General features: G+C 42.1%; 1 protein-coding gene across 2 annotated transcripts in view; it reads left to right on the plus strand.

The window, feature by feature from the left end:
• The window catches only part of LOC134221101 (speract receptor), a 166,765-nt gene that overhangs the window by 135,367 nt on the left and 5,096 nt on the right, over nucleotides 1–26,302 (plus strand). For both annotated transcript variants that reach the window (XM_062700292.1, XM_062700291.1), the window contains exons 7-11: nucleotides 7,419–7,490; nucleotides 21,366–21,511; nucleotides 21,691–21,838; nucleotides 22,653–22,743; nucleotides 23,003–23,190. In XM_062700292.1, coding sequence (XP_062556276.1) covers nucleotides 7,419–7,490; nucleotides 21,366–21,511; nucleotides 21,691–21,838; nucleotides 22,653–22,743; nucleotides 23,003–23,190 — 645 coding nt within the window. The remainder of the gene's footprint in view (nucleotides 1–7,418; nucleotides 7,491–21,365; nucleotides 21,512–21,690; nucleotides 21,839–22,652; nucleotides 22,744–23,002; nucleotides 23,191–26,302) is intronic.

Raw genomic sequence — 26,302 nt, forward strand, 5'->3', positions numbered from 1 at the left:
TCGGTTTTTTAAAATATGGCCTATCACTTTCACCATACTCGTATCACTTCTGTTGTAGGCAGTTCTTCTTGCTCCCAGTAGTGCTTTTTCTATGGTATCCTCTCTTGGATCCATTAGCTCGTCATTAATTCTTCTGCGCTTCGTACGCTCACTTAAATCCTCAAAATTTTTTGATGGCCTTCCACGAGATGTTGAAGCCACTGGCTCTGGCTCAGCATGATAAAATTCTTCTAATTCAAATTCTGTGTCAAGCCATTCCTCATTATATGAGTCAAAGTAAGTTTTGGACCGGGATGCGGCCTGCCATTTTTTTTTTCAAATTTCAAAGGCAGATTTTTCAATTTTGTATGGAGTTGACTCTTTTTTTGTTTATCCACAGCGAAGCTTTGGCAGATATATTCCAAAGCTTTTTCAACGCGATCTACCTGACGTCCCTCGTGAGCTCTAAATACTTCAATGAGTTGCCTATAATTCATGATTCACCAAATAATAAGTACAAACACTTCACACGATTTACCTTCGCAATCACAGCTCACTATGCACTCAGATAGACATTCATAAATGTTCTGTTTATTTATTTCACCTAGGTACATACCAATAATTATCGAAAGATGTCCTTAGGTACAGACATTTTTGCTTCTTGTATTCACATATTGGATTTTAATTAATATCAAAATTTTACTTTTTATGAAATAATTTCAAATGAAGCCTAGAGTATTTTCGTAACCCTCAAGAGTATATTGTTTTTTTTTCATATTTATTTGCTTGATACTTGATAGATAATGAGTTGCCTCCTCTTGATGAGCCTACGCCAAATGGAGTATCATATAGCTGCATAAGCTATCGTGTACACGGCCTACCACGAAGCCTACGACACTTTTCGTGTTATCTACTATCTCTATTTTAACTGTTCTTGATGCTCTTTTGTCATACGCATGGGATTTGTATCCAGCCCATCACAGTCTGCCGTATATTAAAGCCTGTCCACGTTAAATTTCGGACACTTATATTCCAATGCGATTTTTCAAAATTTTCACAAACCACTGAAAGATCAACTTACATGACAGCTCAATCTCTCCGCTTAATGTGATTCGTTCAGCGTGTTTTTATTCTTGTCCAAAGTGATAAAATGGCTACAAATCAATTGGACATTGTCACAGTGTCCGAAATTTAACGTGGACAGGCTTTATGAGAATAATTACATTTAATGTTTCAAAATTAATGACTTTTTTTTCGAAAAAGTAATCGGAATCGCAGATTTGCAGCCATAAGCAGCTGGATTTTGTTTTAATGCCTTCTGGGAAGTCCAAAGAAAGTCGTAGTGGTAGTCCCTAGGCGAAACTTTGAGAAACTTTTTTTGTATGGAACTTTTCGCACGAAAAAAAAAATTTTTTTTCTTCGGGTCATTTTCGGATGTTTCACTACCTATTTTCCCATAACTAACCCGTCCATGAAACAAGCCATTTATTAGAAGCTGATTTGCGTATTTTTGGATTTTTTATCGAATCGCATCAGCCGAAACCTATATAAAAGTTCATTTAATCATCATACAATGTTCTGTGAAATTGTTCTGTAGGTCGGTAGGTAGGTTCTGAGGTCAATAGAGCAATCAGAACCAATTTCCAGATCGAATGAGTGACGGAGGTGTATTTTCCTATACATTTTGGCTGAAATCCCCATACAAACTTCAAATCAAATGCGCCAGCTTATGCAACAAGCGATTGAGCTGAAATTTTCAGAAATTAATTTTCTCACCCAAAGACACAATCCTGGTGGGTGCCCCGTGGAATTACACAGCTTTTTGTTTCCTGGGCCAGTCTAATGCTCATGTTGTTATTGCGAAGTGGTAAAGCTGTTCCGGTGTTCATCTTTAAAATGCTTTTTCAAACTATATCATTGCATTGATATCATACTTTACGAGAATTTAGATAACGATTCATTGAAATTTATATTATTATTAGGAATAAATTAGTGTGAAGAAATATCGACAAAATTATTAAATTTTATATAAATGACTTTGAATGAGTTTTGGTTGTTGAGTTGGTCGAAACAGATGCTGACAAGAGATTCGTATTTTATTTATACTGAATTTAATCCGCCGCATTTTGTGATTTCCTCCATAGGGAAGCGAAAAACGATTATGTTCCGGACACTTCTTAATTCAATACTCCGGGAGAGAGAGTTTCACGAGACACTTCATATTTCAAATTCCCGCACTCGAACGTTATATGAAACTCGAGAAAGTCACGCACCGGCTTCAATGAGATCAACGAAAACATCGATGACACGCAAAACAAAAATTGGTCAGTCCGTGTGACGCTTGCTTTGGTATATTTTGCTCGTCGATAATTTTCTTGCGTCATGACGTTTAGTTTTATTGTTATTTCGTGGGTAGTATCTGGATCTCTGAATCGATTCATAACGAATAAACTAGGGGAAGGAGGGGCAATATACCGCCGGAAATAAGTATAAAGACAAGCATGATTTTCATACATTTTCATCATGATTGAGGATAGATATCTCGATTCATAGCGATTCGATTTGGCTGAAATTTTACCAGGCACCTGTTTTTAACTTGAATTTTCGATCTTTGAGTAAAATGTATACATCTCTGTTGATTTTGACCTCAAAATCTGGAAATAATTATAAAGACACCACTTTTTTATATGGAGCTCCATACAACGGAACTGTCTTTATAATTATTTCCAACAGAAACGTGTATAAGCAGAATATATGCATGAATGGAACTATCATTGACTAAAAATTCAAGTCATTTTAGGCTTGTTATCAAAAAATCAGCCCATTCGAATCGCTAAGAATCGAGATATTGCCCTCCCAATATGGCCATTTTGTATGGAAACCGAGCTTGTCTTTATACTTATTTCCACCAGTGTATGCCCTAGCTAAGCATAGACTGCTTTTATGCCTTAGCTATAACGATTTTCATGGGTGTTTCTACCTAATGCAACAGTTAAACAATATAACTAGCTGATGCTATATTAAAATTATAAAAAATGGCGTTTTGGGGCCTCTTCCCCTACATTCTCTTGTTGGCAGAAAAAAAATCAACTGAACATTACTATCCATAATTACTGAACCACTTTCGAGAATAATGGCCATTGGCTACGGTGCCCTCGGGCTTTATGATGAAATGTCTTTTATATTGAGGTCAACATGATATGATCTATAACACCGTTTTGCGTTCGAATCCTGAATCATGTTTATTCTGCATTTTCCATTTAAATTTCACGTAAGCTCATCAATTCTGAGGGCTGCGAAATGGTGAGTTGACATCCGGGAAGGGGCGCCTAACATAGCTCTGGTCCTCACAAGTTCCAATACTCACGCTTCCACGGGTCTTCCGATGACAATTGACCGCCAGCTAAGGGTTGCGTACTTAGCTGGTAGTGCAGCCTGGGCACTGTTGTCCTTCTGACATCAGCTAGAGTGAGAGGGTGCGTACTGTGGGGTCTGCCTAGGATGTGGTGGGGTTCGACAGTGGGCTCTGTTGAACTTCTATAAAAAGCTGCATGTGTCCCCAAGCAGGCCCTATCAAAGCGACCGTGTGCCGCTCAAAGCGCACTAGCCTAGTCCTGGTGTTGGGTGGGACTTTAAACAAATTTGACCCGACTGATCGAGCGTCTGTCCACCAAGGAGGTGCGGCTCCAACAGCGTCTGTTCTGGCATCCAGCGGCTGAGTATGAAATGCTATTCCCGGAAGCTATACCTAAGATGGAAACCCCATCCCGGTGGATAGGGAACCTTGGGCCAACAACCTACTGTTCCCGAAACATCAATTTGTTCGAAAATCCGATAATGAAAGGAATACGGACTGATTTTACGGCGACGACTCTTAGCGCGAAACAACGGACACGAATAGGAACATGGAACGTTTTAACCCTAGCCCAGCAGGGTAAATTGGCACAACTTGCCAATGAGGCACGCCGCATGAAGCTTGAGATCCTGGGACTGAGTGAAGTCCGTTGGCCAAACTTTGGAGAACACAGAACGCCGTCGGGACAAGTTCTGCTATACTCTGGTTTACGAGGTGAACACGCTCCCCGGCAACGCGGAGTTGGCTTCCTACTAAGCGCTCAGGCACACTCTGCGCTTATGAAGTGGGAACCTATAAGTGAAAGGATAATCGTTGCCAGATTTAGAACACGGGTCCGAAACCTTACTATAATTCAATGTTATGCGCCAACCGATGCTGCCGATCTGCAAGACAAAGAGAACTTTTACAGTCAACTCAATGCCGTCGTAGATAGAATTCCGAAGGGTGATATCAAGATCTGTTTGGGCGACTTCAATGCGAAGATCGGATCCGACAACTCGAACCATGAGCGCATTATGGGACGCCATGGTCTCGGAGAAATGAGCGAAAACGGAGAGCTGTTCGCAGAATTTTGTGGTAATAACGACATGGTGATCGGGGGATCGCTCTTCCCTCATCGACCGGTTCACAAGGTCACGTGGGTCTCCCGTGACGGCTTTACAGAAAATCAAATCGACCACATCTGCATCAGCCGAAAATGGAAACGGAGCCTTCTTGATGTACGGAATAAACGTAGTGCCGATATCGCGTCTGATCATCACCTCCTCATCGGCGAAATACGCCTGCGGATTGCGCGGATTCGTCGGCAGGAGGAAAGAGTTGGACGACGATTCAACACACGCCGACTGGAAGATGCCACGGTGAAACGGTCCTTCGTTGAAGAACTGGAGACGCGTGCTGCAGATATTCCGGAAGGTGGCAGCGTGGAAGACAAATGGACCGCCATCAAGAATGCCTTCATCATCACCAGCGAGAACAATCTGGGCGAACTACGCACCCAGAGAAAACAATGGATCACCGATGAGACCTGGAGGAAGATAGAGGAGCGAAGAGAAGCCAAAGCCGCGATAGAGCGATCGAAAACCAGAGGAGCCAAAGTCTTAGCCCGTCAACGATACACGGCTCTTGAGAAGGAAGTAAAACGCTCATGTCGACGGGACAAGCGAGCGTGGGCAGACTCTCTGGCCGACGAAGGAGAGAGAGCCGCCGCAACCGGGGACATTCGCCTCCTCTACGATATCTCACGACGCTTAAGCGGGGCGAAGATGAATGCAACGATGCCTGTGAAAGACGCAAATGATCAGTTATTGACCGACCCAACTGACCAGCTGAAACGCTGGTTCGAGCACTTCGAACAACTTTTTCAAGTGCCAACCAGGCCATCACCACCTCGGCATGATCTGCCTAGGATCCGACGTATAACACGTGTCAATACCGAAGCTCCATCACTGCTAGAGATTCAAACAGCCATCCAAAGCATGAAATCGAATAAAGCCCCAGGGGTCGACCGCATATCAGCCGAGATGCTCAAAGCTGACCCCATGACATCCGCTCAACTACTGCATCGTTTATTTCGTAATATCTGGGACACCGCAACTTTCCCGGTCGACTGGATGCAAGGTATCTTAGTGAAGGTGCCCAAAAGGGTGACCTGACTGTATGCGATAACTGGCGAGGCATTATGTTGCTGTGTACCGTTCTCAAAGTTCTGTGCAAAATTATCCTAGCCCGGATTCAGGAGAAGATCGATGCGACTCTCCGGCGGCAGCAAGCCGGATTCCGTGCCGGAAGATCCTGTGTGGACCATATTGTCACGCTCCGCATCATTTTGGAGCAGGTCAACGAATTCCAAGAGTCCCTTTACTTGGTATTCATTGACTACGAAAAAGCTTTCGACCGTCTCAATCACGAGAATATGTGGGGCGCCCTGAGACGCAAGGGGGTTCCTGAGAAGATCATCGGCCTCATCGAAGCACAGTACGAGGCCTTTTCGTGTAGAGTGCTGCACAATGGGGCCCTGTCCGACCCTATCCGGGTCGTAGCTGGTGTGAGGCAAGGATGTATTCTATCACCGTTACTGTTCCTCATCGTAATCGATGAGATTCTGGTAGATGCGATTGACCGTGAACCAAACCGCGGGCTGTTATGGCAGCCTATAACCATGGAGCACCTAAACGACTTCGAATTGGCGGATGACGTTGCACTACTCGCGCAACGGCGCTCTGATATGCAGAGTAAGCTCAACGACCTTGCCGATCGCTCCTCCTCGGCAGGTTTAGTCATCAACGTCAACAAAACCAAATCGTTGGATGTAAACACGGTGACTCCTTCCAGTTTCACAGTAGCCGGGCAACCAGTGGAGAATGTTGAAAGCTTCCAATATCTTGGTAGCCAAATGGCGTCAGACGGCGGTACCAAGATCGACATAGGCGCACGGATCAAGAAAGCAAGGGCTGCCTTTGCGAGTTTAAGAAATATCTGGAAAAACAGGCAGATAAGTGAACGCACCAAAATACGAATTTTCAACTCTAACGTGAAATCTGTGCTGTTATACGCTAGCGAAACATGGTGTGTATCAGTGGAGAACACTCAACGGCTGCAGGTGTTCATTAACAGATGCCTGCGGTATATAATTCGGGCCTGGTGGCCTCACAACTGGATCTCAAACAACGAGCTCCATCGTCGTTGTCACCAGAGGCCGATAACAACAGAAATTCGGGATCGGAAGTGGGGCTGGGTCGGCCACACTCTACGTAGGGGCGGAAACGAAATCTGTAAGCAAGCATTAGACTGGAACCCAGCGGGACATCGCAGCAGAGGCAGACCCAGAGGCTCATGGCGGAGAAGCCTCAATAAAGAAATAAAAGAAGTCGACCGAAATCTAACCTGGCAACAGGTTAAAGCGATAGCCGGGCATCGCTCAGGATGGAGATCTTTCAAGTCGGCCCTTTGCACCACCGGAGGTGTACAGGATCCATAAGTAAGTAAGTAAGTCATGAATTCTGAAATGCTGACCAATTGAAATTTGGATGAAAATTAAGTCAATGGCAACGCAATATTTTCCTTCATTAACTAGTAATATACGCGGCTTGAAGACAGAGTGAACAATTCTCTTATTTTCTCTGAATGTATTTGTTTCTGCTGGCAAATAAAGTGTTTGACGAGGCTTCTAGCCTCGCAGAGCTTGAATATTAAACTACAAGGCGTCAGCTTCCAGGTTGGAAGCTTCAATGTTAGTACAAAGACATAGAAGAATAGGACATTAGGCGGAATGATATAAAAAGTAGAGAGAATAAAAATGAACTATATTTTCCTACGCTGATTTAAACCACGTCCATCCTCAATCTAGTTAATACAACACTTAAATTTATGTCGACTCGCTTCCACCCATCTGACCAGTATCACACATCATACTAATCATACTTAAAGGGGGCCATCGATAATAAATAAAAAATAAACACATCCAGCTAATTTTAAATGTTTCTCCTGCCAATTCGAATTAGTGCTACTCACAATGTTGTTTTCACCGCCTTCTCTATTATGCACACTAATTGGCATTTTTTTTCGCCCATCCCCTTCGTAGGTGAACAAATACCTGGAGCTCCCACCATTCAATTACCGCAACCCGCTGGTATACTTCGGAGGCGTTAAACAGGTAAATATTTATCAGCTATAAATCACTCATTAGCGTCGTCGCCCCTCGACTACAGCCACATACCAGTCGGGGAGAAGTGATTCCGCGCCTTTAATTCGTACGCTGCACGATCTTGTATGGATGGATACTGTTTCGATTCTTATTCCGTATAAACCAGTACACTTCCATTATTAAACGTTGATCGTTAAATAGGTAACATTGGGTTCTTTTTTCAGGCAAGTTTTTCCAAAATATTTGAAAGAAGTTGTATTATTTATTGTATTCAATTACCACAATTTTGAATAATAAAAATATATTAACATAAGTTAAAACTATTTGAGAAACAACGAGTTTTATTGTTAGGCAGTCCAATGATCTTGAAGTTAGGACAAATAGGAAATACCGACTTATTTGACAATCTAGCATATCTAGAATCAAATAATCATTATTATTTCGGAGAAATTCAATCCTCACATAAAACGTGTCAGTTCGGAATTTGAATCAAAACGGTAACCACAAAGATGCCATCGCTGTAGTAAGCCACGGTGTTTTTAAACAATTTGCACTCAAGCTTAGAGTTGCTTTCCCGGGGGAGGGTGCGACCAGTAATCGAGAAATGAGAAGATTGAACAAATTGCTAATAACATCTGTAGTTAATGTTCGTGTGTCTGCAGGGCGGACGGTTTACATCAAACAGTACAGTAGTCGTCCATATAATGGTAAGAGCAACATGTAATCGCTTGCGGGAGCTCCCTGTTGCTCACTAACTGCAATTTGTGCACTTTTTTCCACGAATAGGTACATGATACACCGAGTGGTATCTGAAACGAGAATTTCCAAAGGAATCAACAACCGTAATTGAAATGCGTATCTACAACAACATCTGTGTCGTAGAATGCGACATGCTTCCGATTGATGCTACAGGGAAGCAATGCAAGGAAAAGTATTTCTGTTTGAACCGTATCGTTTTGGTTTCAGGATGCACGGCATCCTGGCATGATAGGACCCGAATAGGGAAGAGTGGTCTAATACTCATCATGTCATCCTTTCAACCAATATAAACTAAATTACCAAATCATTTCAATGTGCAGCCATAAAATTTACAAGACTAGCAACATATCCCATTGATCTCATCTTTAAAGTAACCCACGGTGTGTCTATGGGGATTTTTTTTTTAAATCAGTATCTCTGAAACACCTACCACGTGAAAGTATATGCTCTCCTCTTTCATATAGTGGGTAAACTAAAATGTTCTATCGGGTGATCTAGAACAATTTTTATTTTTTTCACTATTTTTGGTGCAAACTCCATAGAAATCTCAAATGATTTAACCCCCCCCAAAATGTATGCAAAAATGACCCCCGATAGAACGTTTTAAAAATGCACCTACGTGAAAGAGGAAAACCTATACTTTTGTGTAGTGAGTGTTTTAGAGATACTGCTTTTTGAAAATAAGCCTCTTGGGACAAAGACGCAACAGATGAGATAAAATGACCCACTTGTATGAGAAATAAACGACGACAGTACGCGGTGATGTTTGTTTGCCTTTGTAGATTGAACAGGTGAGTTGAAAGAGCAAAAAATTGTTGAATTTCTATTCCTCATTACAGCTCAATAATGGACAATCAATATTGAGTTGTAATGGAGGTTTTCGCTCAAAGATTTAGTGCAACGACTTTACGAGTGATTTTATGCGTTGGGCCATTTTGCCTCGAAGATGCACTTCACACCATTTTCTCCTGTATTGCATCGTACGCCACGAGCTGTAATAAGCAACTTTCAATCTGTTAAAACGATGTGGCTATGTTGTGGGTGAGCGAGCGGTAGCTAATGATACTGAGAAAGCGTCGTAAAATGGAAAAAAAGGACCTGTCGTTCGTGTTTACATGTTAGAACGTACCATAGAGAGTACCATCCTGTATTGCAGCAGTTCTCAAATCTTAGTTGAGTATCAGGGTACATGGTGTTCATTTGGATATCTGGTGGTGGCTGACTGGTGGCATAAGTTGGGTTGATTGTACTAGGTGCGATACTTTTTAGAGCGAGTAGTTTTGCAACGACATGTTGTTGGCTAATTTAGGCTACCTGGTCTGTAGAATAAAACGACCTATTCTACAGTCTCGGTCATTGTTATTAATTTCTTAAAACAAATCCTAAACTTTCTGTCTGTGCTCAAAAAATTTACATTGTCTGAACTCTGGCGTCATATTGACACCGTGACACAAAATGATTCCCACAAGTTCCTATCTCACGCTTCCACGGGTCGACCGATGACAAAAGACTGCCAGCTTGTGTACTTAGGTGGTAGTGCAGCCTGGGCACTACTGTTTTTCTAGAGCTAGAGTAAGAAGGTAAGCCTCGAGCGTCTGTTCACCAGGAGGTGCGGCTCAATCAGTGTCTGCCTGGTATCCAGTGGCTGATTAACGAAACGCTTGACGATCCCTCCCCAGGCCATCTACGAGTAGTGGTGCCTGCCTAGGATGTGGTGGGGTTTGACAGTGGGCTCTGTTAAACTTTTATAAAAAGCTGCATGTATCCGCAAGTAGGCTCCGTCAAAGCGGCCCTGTGCCGCTCAAAGCGCACAAGCCCAAGTCCTTGTGTTAGGTGGGACGCTAAACATCCCTGACACGACGGCCCTCCGACGAGACTGGAGGTTTGCGCAGGCCCAATAAGCCGCGTTTTAAAAACAACCATTACGAACGACATAGAAGATAATACGACTCGGTACAATCGGCAACGACCTAGGCGAAGAATAAAGGATCACGATTGGAAGCTTGGAACATGGAACTGCAAGTCACTAGGCTTCGCAGGTTTCGACAGGATAATCTACGATGAATTATATCCCCGCAACTTCGACGTCGTAGCGCTGCAGGAAATCTGCTGGATAGGACAGGAAGTGTGGAAAAGTGGGCATCGAGCGGCTACCTTCTACCAAAGCTGTGGCACCACCAACGAGCTGGGAACCGGCTTCATAGGGTTGGGAAAGATGCCCCAACGCGTGATTGGGTGGCAGCCAATCAACGCAAAGATGTGCAAGCTGAGGATATAAGGCCGATTCTTCAACTATAGCATCATCAACGTGCACTGCCCACACGAAGGGAGACCCGACGACAAGAAAGAAGCGTTCTATGCACAGCTGGAGCAGACATACGATGGATGTCCACTGCGGGATGTCAAAATCGTCATCGGTGAAATGAACGCTCAGGTAGGAAGGGAGGAAATGTATAGACCGGTCATCGGACCGGATAGTCTGCATACCGTATCGAACGACAACGGTCAAAGATGCATAAACTTTGTAGCCTCCCGTGGAATGGTAGTCCGGAGCACCTTCTTCCCGCGCAATAATATCCACAAGGCCACAAGGAAATCACCTAATCAAGTAACGGAAAACCAAATCGACCACGTTGTTATCGACGGCAAATTCTTGTCCGACATCACGAACGTCCACACTTACTGCAGTACGAATATTGAATCCGACCACTACCTCGTTGCAGTATGCCTGCGCTCAAAACGCTCGACGGTGTACAACAAGCGTCGGAGTCGTCCCCCGCGGCTAAACATTGGGCGGCTACAAGACGGTAGACTGTGCGCAGCAGCTGGAAGTGGCACTCCCAACGGAAGAGCAGCTAGGCGCAGCGCCTCTTGAAAATAGCTGGAGAGATATTCGGTGCTCCCGGATCAGAGAAATGACTGGTATGACGGCGAATGTGAGCAGTTTTTTTTCCTGTTTGGGTGTGTCACTGCAACCAATTATTAGATCTATTGTAGCGTTACCCGTATACTTAGTGTTTAAGTGCATGTCGAATTACTCCAGTGCTATTGAGAAGCAATGCAGTATCGGTTTCGATACAGTTGTTGTTTTGTTTTCTCAAGACCACCATGACAAGGTCCCGCTATTTAGACCCTTCATAGAGAGCAATCCCATTGAAGGCGCGCCCCTTATCAATAGGAAATCAATCCTTTCTTGAGAAAACAGAACAATAATACTGTTTTTGGCCATGCATCGGAGCACTAGCCAAATCCTTGTCTTGCTTCTAGAATATCACCAGTAAAACAATGAAAACCCGGGATTTAGCTCTGTCTACAAGACCATTTCAAGCAAGAGAATTTGTTCAGTAATAAGAACTTCCGTGTGTTCCTCTCACTACCATTTTTCACCAGTTCATGAAGAGTTAGTACGTATTTGAACCCTTAACTCGATTTTTCCAGCAGTCAGTTCAGCCTAGGACCGGGTACTGAGGTTTTTTAACTAATTGCTTGAAAAGTTGTTTCCGCTGCATACAGTTTAGCCTCAAACAAGAGGAATTCGAGTCTTTCAACTGTCTGCAAGGTAACATTAATTATGTTCCATTTCTGAGACTGCTGTTAGTAGCGGGGACTAAATACGATGAATCCTTAATTATCACAACTTACAACTTATAGCTAGAAAAATGGATTGAGCTAGGGCTCTGTTTGGTAGATCTTACATCGCAACACACTACGTCAAAGTGATCTACCGTGTTACGGGAGAATGTGAGCAGTTAGTTGAGGAGAAGAATGCAGCATGGGCAAAATTGGTGCAACTCCGCACGAGGGCGAACGAAGTCATACAAACAGCATTACAAACGGGCGCGGAGCAGACAAAACTCGATTTTCCGGAGGAAAAAGCGCCAGCAGGAACATCGAGACCGTGAAGAGATGGAGCATCTGTACCGCGCTAATAACGCACGAAAGTTCTGTAAGAATTAGACAGAAGCTGTACGACTGTGATCAGTTCAAATTCAATCTTATTGGCATATCGGTCTCGATGCTGCTCGTATAGAGAAAGGGAGCAGCGTTTGTGAAAAGCAGATAGAAAAGAAACGCAATCTGAAAGTTATTGCTAGGCTGCGACGAGTGTGAAAATGGTTTGAAAGGTGTTGAAGAATGCGACGCCCATTTGAGAATAATGAAATTATCGAAGCGTCCGTCTTTGCCGTACATTCTTTCTGGGGATGGCTCGGGCAGTGAATGAAAGTCACTGTTACCGATACTGGCAAAAAAACGGAGGCAACGATACGCATATTTATTATTCGGCTAATACTTAATTAGTTCTAGCGATCGATGTTCATCATTTGGAGAACCATCATTTTCACACTCGCCGTAGCCTAGCGATAACATTCAGATTCCGTATCTTTTCCATCTGCTTTCGCACACACGCTGCTCCCTTCCTCTATACGAGCAGCATCGAGACCGATATGCTAATAAATTTGAATTTGTTCTGTAAGAAGTTAAACCGTTCACGCAAGGGTCACGTGTCACAGCCCGAAAGTGTAAGGACATAAACGGGAACCTTCTTACGAACGAGCGTGAGGTGATCCAAAGGTGGCGGCAGCACCACGAAGAATGGCGATTTGGCAGACGAAGAGTTGACCAACTGCCAGGAGAGCTGTTTTAACTGGTGAAGCTGGTGGTGAGACACTGGCTAGAGCGCTGCACTGGTTAATTACCAAGGTTTGGGAGGATGAGGTTCTGCTGCAGGAGTGGATAGAAGGTGTTGTGTGTCCCATCTACAAAAAGGGGGGTAAGCTGAATTGTAGCAACTACCGCGCAATCACCTTGCGTACAAGTTATTCTCCCAAATTTTATGCCGCCGACTATCGCCAATGGCAGGAGAGTTCGTGGGGCAGTACCAGGTGGGATTTATGGTTGAACGCTCTACCACAGATCGGATGTTCACCTTGCGTCAGGTATTTCAGAAATGCCGCGAATACAACGTGCCCACACATCATCTATTTATTGACTTCAAAGACGCATATGATACAATGGATCGGCATCAGCTATGGCAACCAATGCAAGAATACGGATTTCCGGATGTGCGTAGTTCGAGTTTCAGGGGCATTCTCGAGTCCCTTTGGAACGGGCAGAGGGTTACGGCAAGGTGATGGTCTTTCGTGTCTGCTATTCAACATCGCTTTGGAAGGAGTAATACGAAGGGCAGGGATCGACAAGAGTGGTACGATTTTCACGAAGTCCGTCCAGTTATTTGGTTTCGCCGACGATATAGATATTATGGCACGTAGCTTTGAGAGGATGGAGGAAGCCTACATCAGACTGAGTAGCGAAGCTAAACGGATTGGACTAGTCATCAACACGTCGAAGACGAAGTACATGATAGGAAGAGGCTCAAGGGAGGACAATGTAGGCCACCCATCACAAATTTGTATTGGTGGTGACGAAATCGAGGTGGTTGAAGAATTCGTATACTTGGGCTCACTGGTGAACTCTGATAACGATACCAGCAGGGAAATTCGGAGACGTATCATGGCAGGAAATCGTACGTACTTTGAACTCCGCAAGACGCTTCGATCGAATAGAGCTCGCCGCCGTTTCAAACTGACTATCTACAAAACCCTTATTAGACCGGTAGTCCTATACGGACACGAGACCTGGACGATGCTCGTGGGGGAATCTATGACAAAAGGTCGAAAGACAAAAGGTCGAAAGGACAAAAGGTCGAATGACAAAAGGTCGAAAATACAAAAGGTCGAAAGGACAAAAGGTCGAAAAGACAAAACGTCGAAAGGGACAGAATGTCGAAAGGACAAAAGGTCGAAAGGCACAGAAGCTCGAACGGGACAAAAGGTCGAAAAGGACAAAAGGTCGAAAGGGACAAAAGGTCGAAAAGGACAAAAGGTCGAAAGGGACAAAAGGTCTATCAAGAACAAGTTAATAACAAGTTGTATTCCAAATGAATTTTTGAAATGCATTTAACTTTAAGCAGAAATAACGCACTCATCTAATCAATCAAAGTTGAAGAATGAGCAATTTTCTAAGAAGGAGTAATTACTATAAGACAATATTATGATGCACGGTTAAAAAAAAATGTCTTCCTTTTACTTCCACTAATTCGATTTTAGGTTATTTGGTTACCAAAAAACGAATTAGTGGAAGTAGAAGGAAGACATTTTTTTTTAACCGTGTAACATTTTCCCCTAAGACGCTCGCAAATAATTATTAACTCTGATTATGAATATCTAGATAGTTCTGAAATAGATTAAAAAGATTGTTAATAAGAAATGAATAAAGATTTTTTTTGCGAGTCAGAGTTGTCCTACACTACGCAGGCACACGCATTGCAAATACACCGACTTATAATACACGCCGGTGTATTTGATCGAAGTGTCATTTAGAAAACTCAAATATCCATCTATTAGTGGTACTTTTTGAATAAATCTTACTTAATTGTTAAAAATTTTAAAAACAAAATAGCAGAGAAACTGTGTAGGTAAACTCTGGCTCTGGTGCGAGATTGATTCTCTCCGTTTCTGCTTCTTGTCAATTTCAAACTTATGTTCCTTTCGACCTTTTGTCCCGTTCGACGTTTTGTCCTTTCGACCTTTTGTCCTGTTGGACGTTTTGTCCTTTCGACCTTTTTTTCCGTTCGACGTTTTGTCCTTTCGACCTTTTGTCCCTTTCGACCTTTTGTCCTTTTCGACCATTTGTCCCTTCGACCTTTTGTCTTTCGACGTTTTGTCTTTCGACCTTTTGTTCTTTCGACCTTTTGTCTTTCGACCTTTTGTCCCTAACCCCTCGTGGGGGACCAACGCGCACTGGGAGTTTTCGAAAGGAAAGTGCTGCGTACCATCTATGGTGGGGTGCAGATGGCGGACGGTACGTGGAAGAAGCGAATGTACCACGAGTTGCATCAGCAGTTGGGAGAACCATCCATCGTCCACACCGCGAAAATCGGACGACTGCGGTGCACAGCAAATAATTTTGAAAATTCAACGACGTGTAGAATTGCAGGTTATCCCATCAAACGAATTAACATTCGATATTCAATTAAATTTGATTGAATTTTACAAGCAAGCACCGTTTAAATTTATTTCGATTTGAAAGAATAGTGAGATCGATTGAATGTTACGTTTATTTGCATGCTCCAAATATGTGCATGAAAATACATTTAAAATCACAACATATTTTTATCTGTGTGGGCCGGGAACGTAACCAGAATTTCGGACTGTAATCCGGTGAAAATGATTCTCGACAACGATTTGACGGGAACAAGAAGGCGAAGTGCACAGCGGGCAAGGTGAAATCCAAACCGTTCTTGAGTTCAGAACTTGCTATCTACTTACTTGTTTCTTACCCCATTCCCGGCCTAACATGCATTCGACTGCATTATTTAATTGATATTTATGACAGGAAGCATTTTTTACTCAATTTCGTGGGCCGTGCAATACTGCAATGGGGTTCACTTCTGCTTAAAAATAGCTTTTCTTGGTAAACATCGTTTGAAAAGGCTTTTATTTGATTTAAATAAACGATGTCCAGCACTAATTTCAGTCATAGCGATTTCAAATCCGGCCCACTTCCAAACTAGTTCCCGGCCTAAGCAAAATTTCGCTCAATTTCTCAACATCTTCCTCTCATTCTCTCTCGGGACGGTAGAAAATGCGACGTAAACAAAAATATGCACGTTCAACGTCGACATGATGCCAGATGTTATTATTTATAATAATTTGAAAAGATATATTCGCTCATTCAAATTACTTCCAAACGCTTAAAAACTATATTTTTTCACTTTTGTAATCGAGAGAATTATAAATAACATGATAGCGTCAACGTATTAGATAGTTTTACTATGAACGATGAAGGATTTTTTCATACTAAAAAAATCCTGGCCTTTTAACAACACGGTGCGGCTAGAAGTTCTTATGCCGAGGTGAATTTTTGTTTGGTTTGAGGATACATTTTCAAATGTATTCTAATATGTTTATATTAGTTCTTGTGAAACGAACAACTAGAAAAGATGAAAGTGCGTGAGTTTAGAATTATTGTGTGGTGATTAACAGCTTCAACCAATGATTGTATCGAGTACTGTGGCGATTTCCAGGTAGGTGTTTATATGAAAATACTGTTTTGTAAAAGTGGAAAGATTCACTTCGGCTCAGTGGTGCAGCAACGGAGAGCGAATGTTCGAAATCTACATTTTTGTTTTCTATAATTTGACCTATTAGGAGTGAAATAAATGGTTAAAAAATATTGAGTATTGTGCGAAATAAACGGGAGACTTTTTTAAAATTATCAATCATAATCCTACGGCTTCCAAAAAGTATAAATCCTTAGTTTTCTGTTCATTGAGCCGGGAATCGGATCCATAGGCCCAAGTAGTGATTTACCCTATATCCATTATATTGTGAAGATCAAGAGACTTGGTTAGATGGTTTTGGGATATCCTAGGTCATCAAAACTATCCTTGAAGTAAGAACTTGCTACCTACAGCCACCACTCTTAACTTTTTTCGTCGCTCCAAGCTTGGATATGTATTCAACTATATCCATAACATGTTCCAGAATACCAGAAGATAAGGTAAGATGATTTTTGGGACATCCTGGCTTATCCAAACCGTCCTTGGGGAAATCCTGGGGGAAATCATGTGTGTATGTGTGTGTGTTAGGGTGGCACAAAAACACTTTTTCAATTTTTTTTTGATGGGCAAAATTTCAGCCAATCGGTCAACGTTTGGGCGGTGCTAAACTCGTTGGAAGTTTATATGGAAAAATGTATGCAGAAACATCCAAAAACAGTGATTTGCAGTTGGACTGCACAATTTACGATCAAGAACCATGATACTCTTTCAGTTCTTGTAGAATTAAATACAGAATGTTATGCTGAAAACCGCGAGAAGATTAGAGTTTATTACGCAAAGATATAATTATTTTACTGGAGGGTTGTAGGGGTGAATTTATTTCTTTTCGAAGGTAAAAGAAACGAAATTTGCTCAAACCCCACTCCAGAGAAATGCTAATAAATTAGCCGGGCAAACTCTAATCTTCTCGCGGTTTTCTGCATAACATTCTGTATTTAATTCTCCAAGATCTGAATGAGTATCATAGTTCTTCATCGTAAGTTGTGTAGTCTAGCTGCAATTTACTGTTTTTGGATGTTTCTGCATACATTTTTGCATATGAACTTCCAACGAGTTTAGCACCGCCCAAACGTTGACCGATTTGGCTGAAATTTTGTCCAGAGCATCAGGGCATCAAATAGAATAGAATAAGACGGCGGCCCACCAAAAAAATTAAAAATAAAATTCCCATACTAATTTGAGCCACCCTAGCGTGAGTACAAAAATGTGAGACACACTTTTTGGTACTTAGCATTAAGTCGACGCGGATTGCGGTCTAGTTGTTTCCTATCGAAAATTGGCCCGATCGGTCATTGCGTTCCAAAGATATTGAAAAAAACATTGTTTTTCTGCCAAGGGTCCCCACTTGGGAAAATTTTTTTCAAAAACGAATTTTTTTTTCAGGATTCAGGGAAATGACCGCAAATGCATATGAATTGATGGAAAAAGTAAAATCTATCCCCCTAAAGTGCTCTTTTGACCTTTTTTATGTGTTTTTCTAATTTTTTTTAATGCGCTAGAAAGGCACCACCAACGCTAGGTGGATTGATCTGGGTTTTTGAGTTTAGAACTTGCGATCTACAGCCACCGCTCTAGCTCTAGCGAACTCGATGACAGTTTGGATTGCCCAGTATATCTCATAACTATCTTACTATACCTGTTGACCTCACAGGACTTCCAGGACAAAACTTTTTATCTCACAACTGCCTGGGTTATATATCAGATGATCAACATGGCTTCATCCCCAAACGATCAACAACTACCAACCTACTTGTTTATTCGTCAACCATCACTAAGGCTTTTCAGAAAGGACAACAGGTTGATTCGATTTATACGGACTTTACAGCAGCCTTTGATAAAGTCAATCATAAAATCGCCGTAGCCAAATTCGAGCGTCTCGGATTCTCCGGGCCTCTCCTGAACTGGCTTCAGTCATATCTGAGCAATCGAGAAATGGCAATCAAAATTGGAGCATTTCATCCTATTTTCCGATGACTTCAGGAGTGCCTCAAGGTAGCCATCTTGGGCCACTTGTTTTTATCATATATTTAAACGACATCAATTTGTTGCTCAAGTCTTTCAAGCTCTCATTTGCCGATGATTTCAAGCTGTACTGGATTATAAATAATCTCGATGATGCGTCGTTTCTACAATCACAACTGAATTTGTTTTCAAACTGGTGTGATTTAAATCAGATGGTACTCAATGCTGACAAATGTTCTTTGATGTCATTCTCCCGCAAACGTTCTGTGATTAGCTACGACTACAAAATCGGTTCCACTAGTCTCCGGCGAGAATCTTCTGTCAGGGACCTCGGGGTGATGTTAGATTCTAAGCTAACGTTCAGAGAGCATATTGCGTACGTAACTTCTAAAGCCTCTCGCACCCTCGGCTTTATATTCCGAATTGCAAAGCATTTCGATGATGTCTACTGCCTCAAAGCACTCTATTGTTCTTTAGTCAGATCGATTTTAGAATATTGTTCCGCAGTGTAGGCTCTATATTACCAGAACAATATTGCTAGAATAGTATCCGTTCAACGCAAATTTATACGCTTTGCTTTACGCCGCCTTCCATGGAGGGATCCTTCAAATTTACTCAGCAATGAAGACCGTTGCAAGCTTATAGATTTAGAGCTCTTAACAGTCCGTCGCAATACTTCTCGAGCGATATTCATTGCAGACCTCTTGCAATCGAGAATCGACTCTCCCCCACTGCTTTCCATGCTAAACATCAATGTTAGCCATAGGAATCTTCGCTCTCGTTCTCTCCTCTTTCTTCATGGTGCACGAACTAATTATGGTCACAACGAGCCATTTACTAGCATGTGCCGTATATTCAATAACTGCTCCATTGGATTCGATTTCCATTCATCTCGTAACACTCTCCGTACGAACTTTTCTCACCTTCTAAACGACAATCAGTAGTAGCTAGGCCTAGATTTAAGTTTATTGTTGGATGTAGTTTTAAGCCGAATTGTATCATTTGGATATTGTAATCTGTTGATGCATAGAAAAGATGAGGAGGTTTTGCGCCCGCTTGAGTGAGAGCTAATGAATTTCTAACTGTTCAAATCAAGCGGGCTTTTCCCTGCTCCCAATAAATAAATAAATAAAGTTAAATAAAGACGTAATGGATATAATTGAACGGATATTGACGCTTTTAATATCGAAAAGAGCTTCTAAGCTACTGTAGATCTCAAGTCCCGAACTCAGGAACAGTTTGGATTGCCCAGAATATCTTAAAACTATCTTATGATATCCGTTGACCTCCCGGGAGGTGTAAAGGATATAATTGAATGCATATTGAAGCTTTCAGTACTGAAGAACGATTTTCTCGCGTAGATTTCAAGTCCTTTAACTCAAAGAATATTTTGATGGCCTAGGAAGTCCAAGGAAGTTTAAAAATAGTTTATTGTGCATCACAGTAGCTCTATGGATACGTTTGAATAAAAATCTTATTTTGAAACAATACAATCCGCTGCCAATACACCTAAAATTTTCTCTTTCGTAACCTTGAGCCTTGATCGCCCATGCCTGATATTTTTCCCTGATAGGATAGTTAATTTCAAGCAATTTTGCTGAAGAGAGTGTTCACTTTTATATGACCATATATTGCCATATATGACCCTGTGGACCTGAAAGGAATAAGGGAATAACTTACTGATTATTGATCGACTGTATACGTTTTAATTTCATTTATTGAACGGCTACTCAGTCTTGCACTTATTACAACGAATAACCTGAACCTAATGGGAAGTACATGTTGTTGGTTAACATGTCGAATACTGCGAACATATTTTCATGCAACAGCTTCCCGGGAATCTTCTAAGTGTTTTTTTCCAATCCTTAACTGCTGTCTTATCCGTCTTATCAAGTTTCCAGTAGTTTGATAGTTTGTTATGTTTCTAGAGACCTTCTGTTTTTTCAGATCAGCTGGAGTACGAATGCTGTCATTTAGAAAATAGAAAATTTCAATTTACCAAATTTAATTATCAGTAAAATTTACCGATTCGGAAGAACTTCATAGCGGATACAACCCAGTTTATCCATGCAAGCCCCTAAAGCCCTTGCGTATTATATTGGCTTGATACAGATGTTCTAGGTTCTCCAACTTGTTCTAAAGTTCAGATCAATTGGTCAAATACAACTGGTATCAAACCGAAAGGTAGGTGGGAAGGTAGCTAAAACTGGAAGGGTACGGAGTATGCTTGGGTGCTTTGCACACCACTGCAAACAGTGCACTGTAGAGCATAATTCGTCCCGATGGAATTGTGTTTCCCAAAATTTTGGACTTCAATCAGTCCTCAATCGAGATCTATTGGATTTCCAAAGTTAAGCATTTTGTATTACAACCGACTGTTGGGTTTTTGTTATGCCAGCCACTGTAAATAAACTTGAATAATTATTGTGCTTTGTTCAAACAGTTTGGCTTTCTCGTACATTAATTTTTATTTATTTTGTTTTTCTTTATCTTTCGAAATGATGTTTTTTTCATATCATGGTTTATAAAGTCTGTTGATGTAATAATAATGAACAGTAAACAACTACACCATTTGAAGACCGTCTTTAAAAATAATTCACTTCATGTGGGCAGTTCAATAAAACGCTGATGAGACATCCGTTCAGCATCACGATGGGAAGCATGAAGAAGTGCAAAACGTTATTGACCTGTCATCACAGCTTTCGTAATCGGTTGCCGTCTCGTGCTATGTCGTCGGATATAGCAGATTGGTATTAACTAGGTGTAAGATTAATTTGAATTGGACAACCGCTCGTACCAATCAGCAGTTTTATTCATTGGCGAAAATTAATACGCTGACATTTTGCTTCGGAAGCCATAATCTAATTCATTCCGATGATAGATATCTCCATAATTTGCCAGAGCATCAGAAGCGACATTTCTGCGAAAATCCGACGATTTTCGCAAAGTGATTGATTGGCTATTTAGCTACGCGGTAGACTGAACAAATACTTCCTCCTGCGAAAAACCCTTACCATCTGCATTTCTCTTTTATTCCACAGATTCGCGCTGAGGCTGCTTACCTTTACGATGCGGTTCATTTGTATGCTAATGCGTTGCTGCGAGTCCTGCTTGCCGGTGATAGTCCGAAAAATGGCACCGCAATTATCGAAGCCATCAAGGGTCGAGCATACTTGAGTGCCATGGGGTGAGATATGAATACTGACTCGGTTCAATCGCTTGCGAGCGATGGACTAGGGTGTCACGAAAATAACTTAATATTGTAAGATTAACATTGTACTCTGCCATAAGAATTTAAATGACAATAAGTTCAATGACACCCTACCGAAACATGCAACTGATGATGTTATCCTCAACCACTTCCAGTTACCTGATACATATCGACGAGAATGGTGATGCCACCGGGAATTACACTATTTTAGCTAGAAAACCTATCCCTTCCGCTACCTCGGAGAGAGAATATGGACTGTTTCCAATCGGACGTTTTAGCACACCGCATGCTGATACGATTCCGGTAAGTTTTTGTTCAAATTGTCCACGTCGCTTAGCACTATTTAGTTTACCGACGCTTGTAATAATTAGCACTCGCTTTTCTCCCATTTCGCATATCATTCTCTCAGTTCCAGGTTCAGGTGAGTCAGGTCCGCTGACGGCCAATGCATGTCAGATTTTCATTTGCTGAGATTTGTGTTTCATATGCCGTAACATTTGGGGATTGGATAATTACGGTCACGCCAGTGTAATTATCATAATTTGATAAGATAAAGAATGATTATTATTTTACGTTTAAATAAGAAACGTTCTATTTGCCTTTGAATTATTTGTATGAAGTATTTACGACTTTTTCATATTTTCAAGAATTTAGCTTGTTTTCAAAAATTATATACGCAATTTAGCTTTGAATTATTTAAATGTAAATAAAAATAGCTGGACTGCTCCACTTTTTTTTTCTTTGTGCTACACTTAAGCCTAGAGCAAAAAGGACATCGATAAAAAAAACTAGATTTGGTGGGATAGGGCAGGTCCACTTCTAAAATCAGCAATCCAACAAAACGAGTTCTCCATCCCGTTCCATTCATTCCTCATAAAATGTGGCGACCCGCGTGCTGTAGGGGATGAATGAAAATCATTAGTCCTATAGTAGTCTGTCCATCATGCCTTTCCGATGTTATCCGTTTGCTATTGAGTTTGTTTTTATCGTTCGTGTGTTGTTTGCTCATGTGATGTGGCTTTGTCACGAAGTTGCCTTCGAGTTGATATGTGTTGCTGGCATTAGGCTAGCGTTGATTGCCGTCTTTAACATTTTTCCCTCTCGTGACTACTTTCAGGACATAAAGCTGTTCGATGTCATAGATTGGGCGGGATATGGGCCACCCGTTGCCGAGCCTCACTGCGGCTTTCATGGCGAGAAGTGTATCAGTGAGTATTCTGGGGGGCAATCTATTTTTGGTGGCTTTATTTTTGTGATATAGTGCCAGGAAATCCGTGTGAACGACAGAGATGAATCAATATCGCCCCTGCCCTAGAAATCGAGAACGTTTGAAAGCGCCAGAATGCATTAACCAAATCAGTCTAGTAATCATGTGTTCCCAATTTCTATGCAGTGAACTAGCGATTAAAGTTGATTTATGCTCCTGGCTTATCTTTAATTCATGAATCTCTGCTACCTTGTGCACAGGTTACACTGGTGAGATTTCGGCTGGTGTTGCTGCTGGTGCGCTGCTGCTGTTGGGGGTTGTTTCGCTCGTGCTCTATCGCAACTGGCGCTACGAACAGGAGTTGGATAGCCTGCTGTGGAAAGTTGATTTTAAAGACATCCAAATGCACGAAAATGAGAAGGAAAATGCGAACCAGAAGATGACGAGGGTAAGTGAAAATGATTGGGCGGAATTGGAGGTCGGTCATTGTTTTAATGTTCGGACGGTCGCTAGGAAGAGGCGTCGGTTGACACTAAAAAAAAATCCAACAGAGGTCAATGTGTTGACTCATGGGCCGAACGGAGTGCGAGTTACACAAAATAGGGTTACTGCTCTTGGGTTTATGCTGAGGCAATTGAACTGTGGAGCAATCTATGACACAAGGGCGAAAGACAAAAAGTCGAAAGACAAAATGTTGAAATGACGAAATGTCGAACGGACAAAAGGTCGAAAAGATAAAACGTCCAAAGGGACAGAAGGTCGAATGGACAAAAGGTCGAAAAGGTCGATTAAGATCGAGTTGATTATAGGTTGGGTGTACTTCAAAGGAATTTGTGAAATTCATTTAACTTCAAGCAGAAGTAATACACTTATCTCTTCAATCAAAGTTGAAGACTGAGCAGTTTTCAAAGAATTTTTTTTTTTTTGTGTCTTTATTAAGGAGACTTTTAGCCCGAGGCTGGCTCGTCTCCGGTATTATGAATATCTGGATAGTTCTGTTAGAGATAAAAAGATTATTGATTTAAGAAATAAATTAGGCTTGTATTGAGAAAGATTAATTCTCTCGGTTTCAGTTTCTTGTCTATTTAAACCTTTTGTCCCTTTCGGCCTTTTGTCACTTCGACGTTTTGTCCTTACGATCTTTTGCCCCTTTCGACCATTTGTCCTTTTAACCTTTTGTCTTTGGACTTTTTGACTTTCGACCTTTTGTCACTAACCCGTGGAACACACGGAGAATATCCTACGATGAGGCAACAAGTAGATATGAATAATTTTTTAGCAAAAAATTCCAAAAGTTACCAAAATGGGTTCCTAGTAAACAAATAATGATAGGGACAAAATGCGGGATGGAGGCACTTCCCACAATGGGAATTTATACTCTTAAAAAAGCTTTAAATTGAACAGTTTACAAACCTCTTTGGATTTTTGATTTTTCATATACCCGCGTTGAAATGGAATGCTGGTTCATTGTAAATTTCTTTTTCGATGTAACGTTCGTATAGTCCAGGCTAGATTTAAAACCTCTAAAATAAAAATAAAATATAGTCCAAGCTTTTACATCAATCGGCTGGAATTTTAGTGTAATTGTTTGCCCGTGTTTGCATTTGTGCAATTTAATTATCGAACATTCCAATTTGTCGACGGCGGCGTGATAGATCATTTTCAGCTAGCGACGGTGGCATAGCGGCGTCACGCCGTTGGTAATTACTTCAGCTTACTTCAAACTATAGAAATTTTCCGAAATTCTTCCAAAAGTTCTAGAAGGAAGTGCTCTGGAAGCTGCTCCAGAAATTGTTCCGAAAGCTCCTCCTGGAATGCCTTTGGAAGTTCCTCCAAGAATTTCTCCGGAAGGTCATCCAGGAATTCCTACGGAAGTCCATCTAAATATTCCTCCGGAACTTCCTCCAGGAATTCCTCCGGAACTTCCTCCAGGAATTCCTCCGGAACTTTCTTCAGGAACTCCTCCGGAACAACCTTCAAGAATTCCTCCGGTAGATCCTCTAAGAATTCCTCCGGAAGTTCCTCCAGCAATTTCTCTAGAAGTTCCTGCAGGAATTTCTCTGTAAGTTCCTGCAGGAATTCTCCTGGAAGTTCCTGCAAAACTTCCAACGGAAGTTCCTCCAGGAATTCCTCCGGAAGATCCTCCAAAAATTCTTTCGGAAGTTCATCCGGAAGTTCCTACAGAAGTTCCTCCGTGAGTTCCTCCAGCAATTCTTTCGGAAGATCTTCCTGAAGTTTCACCAGAAGTTCCTCCGGAAGTTCCTCCAGGAATTCCTCCGGAAGTTCCTTAAGGAACTCCTCCGGAACTTCCGCCAGGATTCCTCCAGGAATTCCTCTGGAAGTTCCTCCAGGAATTCCTCCGAAAGTTCCTCCAGGAATTCCTCCGGAAGTTCCTCCAGGAATTCCTCCGGAAGTTCCTCCAGGAATTCCTCCGGAAGTTCCTCCAGGAATTCCTCCGTAAGTTACTCCAGGAATTCCTCCGTAAGTTCCTCCAGGAATTCCTCCGGAAGTTCCTCCAGGAATTCCTTCGGAAGTTCCTCCGGGAATTCCTCCGGAAGTTCCTCCAGGAATTCCTCCGGATGTTCCTCCAGGAATTCCTCTGGAAGTTCCTCCAGGAATTCCTCCGGAAGTTCGTCCAGGAATTCCTCCGGAAGCTCCTCCAGGAATTCCTCCGAAAGTTCCTCCAGGAATTCCTCCGGAAGTTCCTCCAGGAGTTCCTCCGGAAATTCCTCCAGAAATTCCTCCGGAAATTCCTCCAGAAATTCCTCCGGAAGTTCCTCCAGGAATTCCTCCGGAAGTTCCTCTAAGAATTCCTCCGAAAGTTCCTCCAGGAATTCCTCCTGAAGTTCATCCCGGAATTCCCTCGGAAGTTCCTCCAGCAATTCCTCCGGAAGTTGCTTCAGGAATTCCTCCGGAAGTTCCTCCAAGAATTCCTCCGGAAGTTCATCCTGGAATTTGTTTCGAAGTTCCTTCAGGAATTCCCTCTGAAGTTCCTCCAGGAGTTCCTCCGGAAGTTCCTCCAGGAGTTCCTCCGGAAGTTCCTCTAGGAATTGCTTCGGAAGTACCTCCAGGAATTTCTTCGGAAGTTCCTCCAGGAATTCCTCCGGAAGTTTCTCCAGGAATTCATCCGGACGTTTCTCCAGGAATTCCTTCGGAAGTTCCTTCGGCAGTTCCTTCAGGAATTCCTTCGGAAGTTCCTCCAGGAATTCCTTCAGAAGTTCCTCCAGGAATTCCTTCGGAAGTTCCTCCAGGAATTCCTCCGGAAGTTCCTCCAGGAATTCCTTCAGAAGTTCCTCCAGAAATTCCTTCGGAAGTTCCTCCAGGAATTCCTTTGGAAGTTCCTCCAGGAATTCCTTCGGAAGTTCCTCCAGGAATTCCTTCGAAAGTTCCTCCAGGAATTCCTTCGGAAGATCCTCCAGGAATTCCTTCGGAAGATCCTCCAGGAATTCCTTCGGAAGATCCCCCAGGAATTCCTTTGGAAGTTTCTCCTGGAATTCCTTCGGAAGTTCCTCCAGGAATTCCTTCGGAAGTTCCTCCAGGAATTCCTTCGGAAGTTCCTC

Source organism: Armigeres subalbatus, chromosome 3, assembly GCF_024139115.2.
Source record: "Armigeres subalbatus isolate Guangzhou_Male chromosome 3, GZ_Asu_2, whole genome shotgun sequence".
In the NCBI taxonomy this organism is placed as follows: domain Eukaryota; kingdom Metazoa; phylum Arthropoda; class Insecta; order Diptera; family Culicidae; genus Armigeres; species Armigeres subalbatus.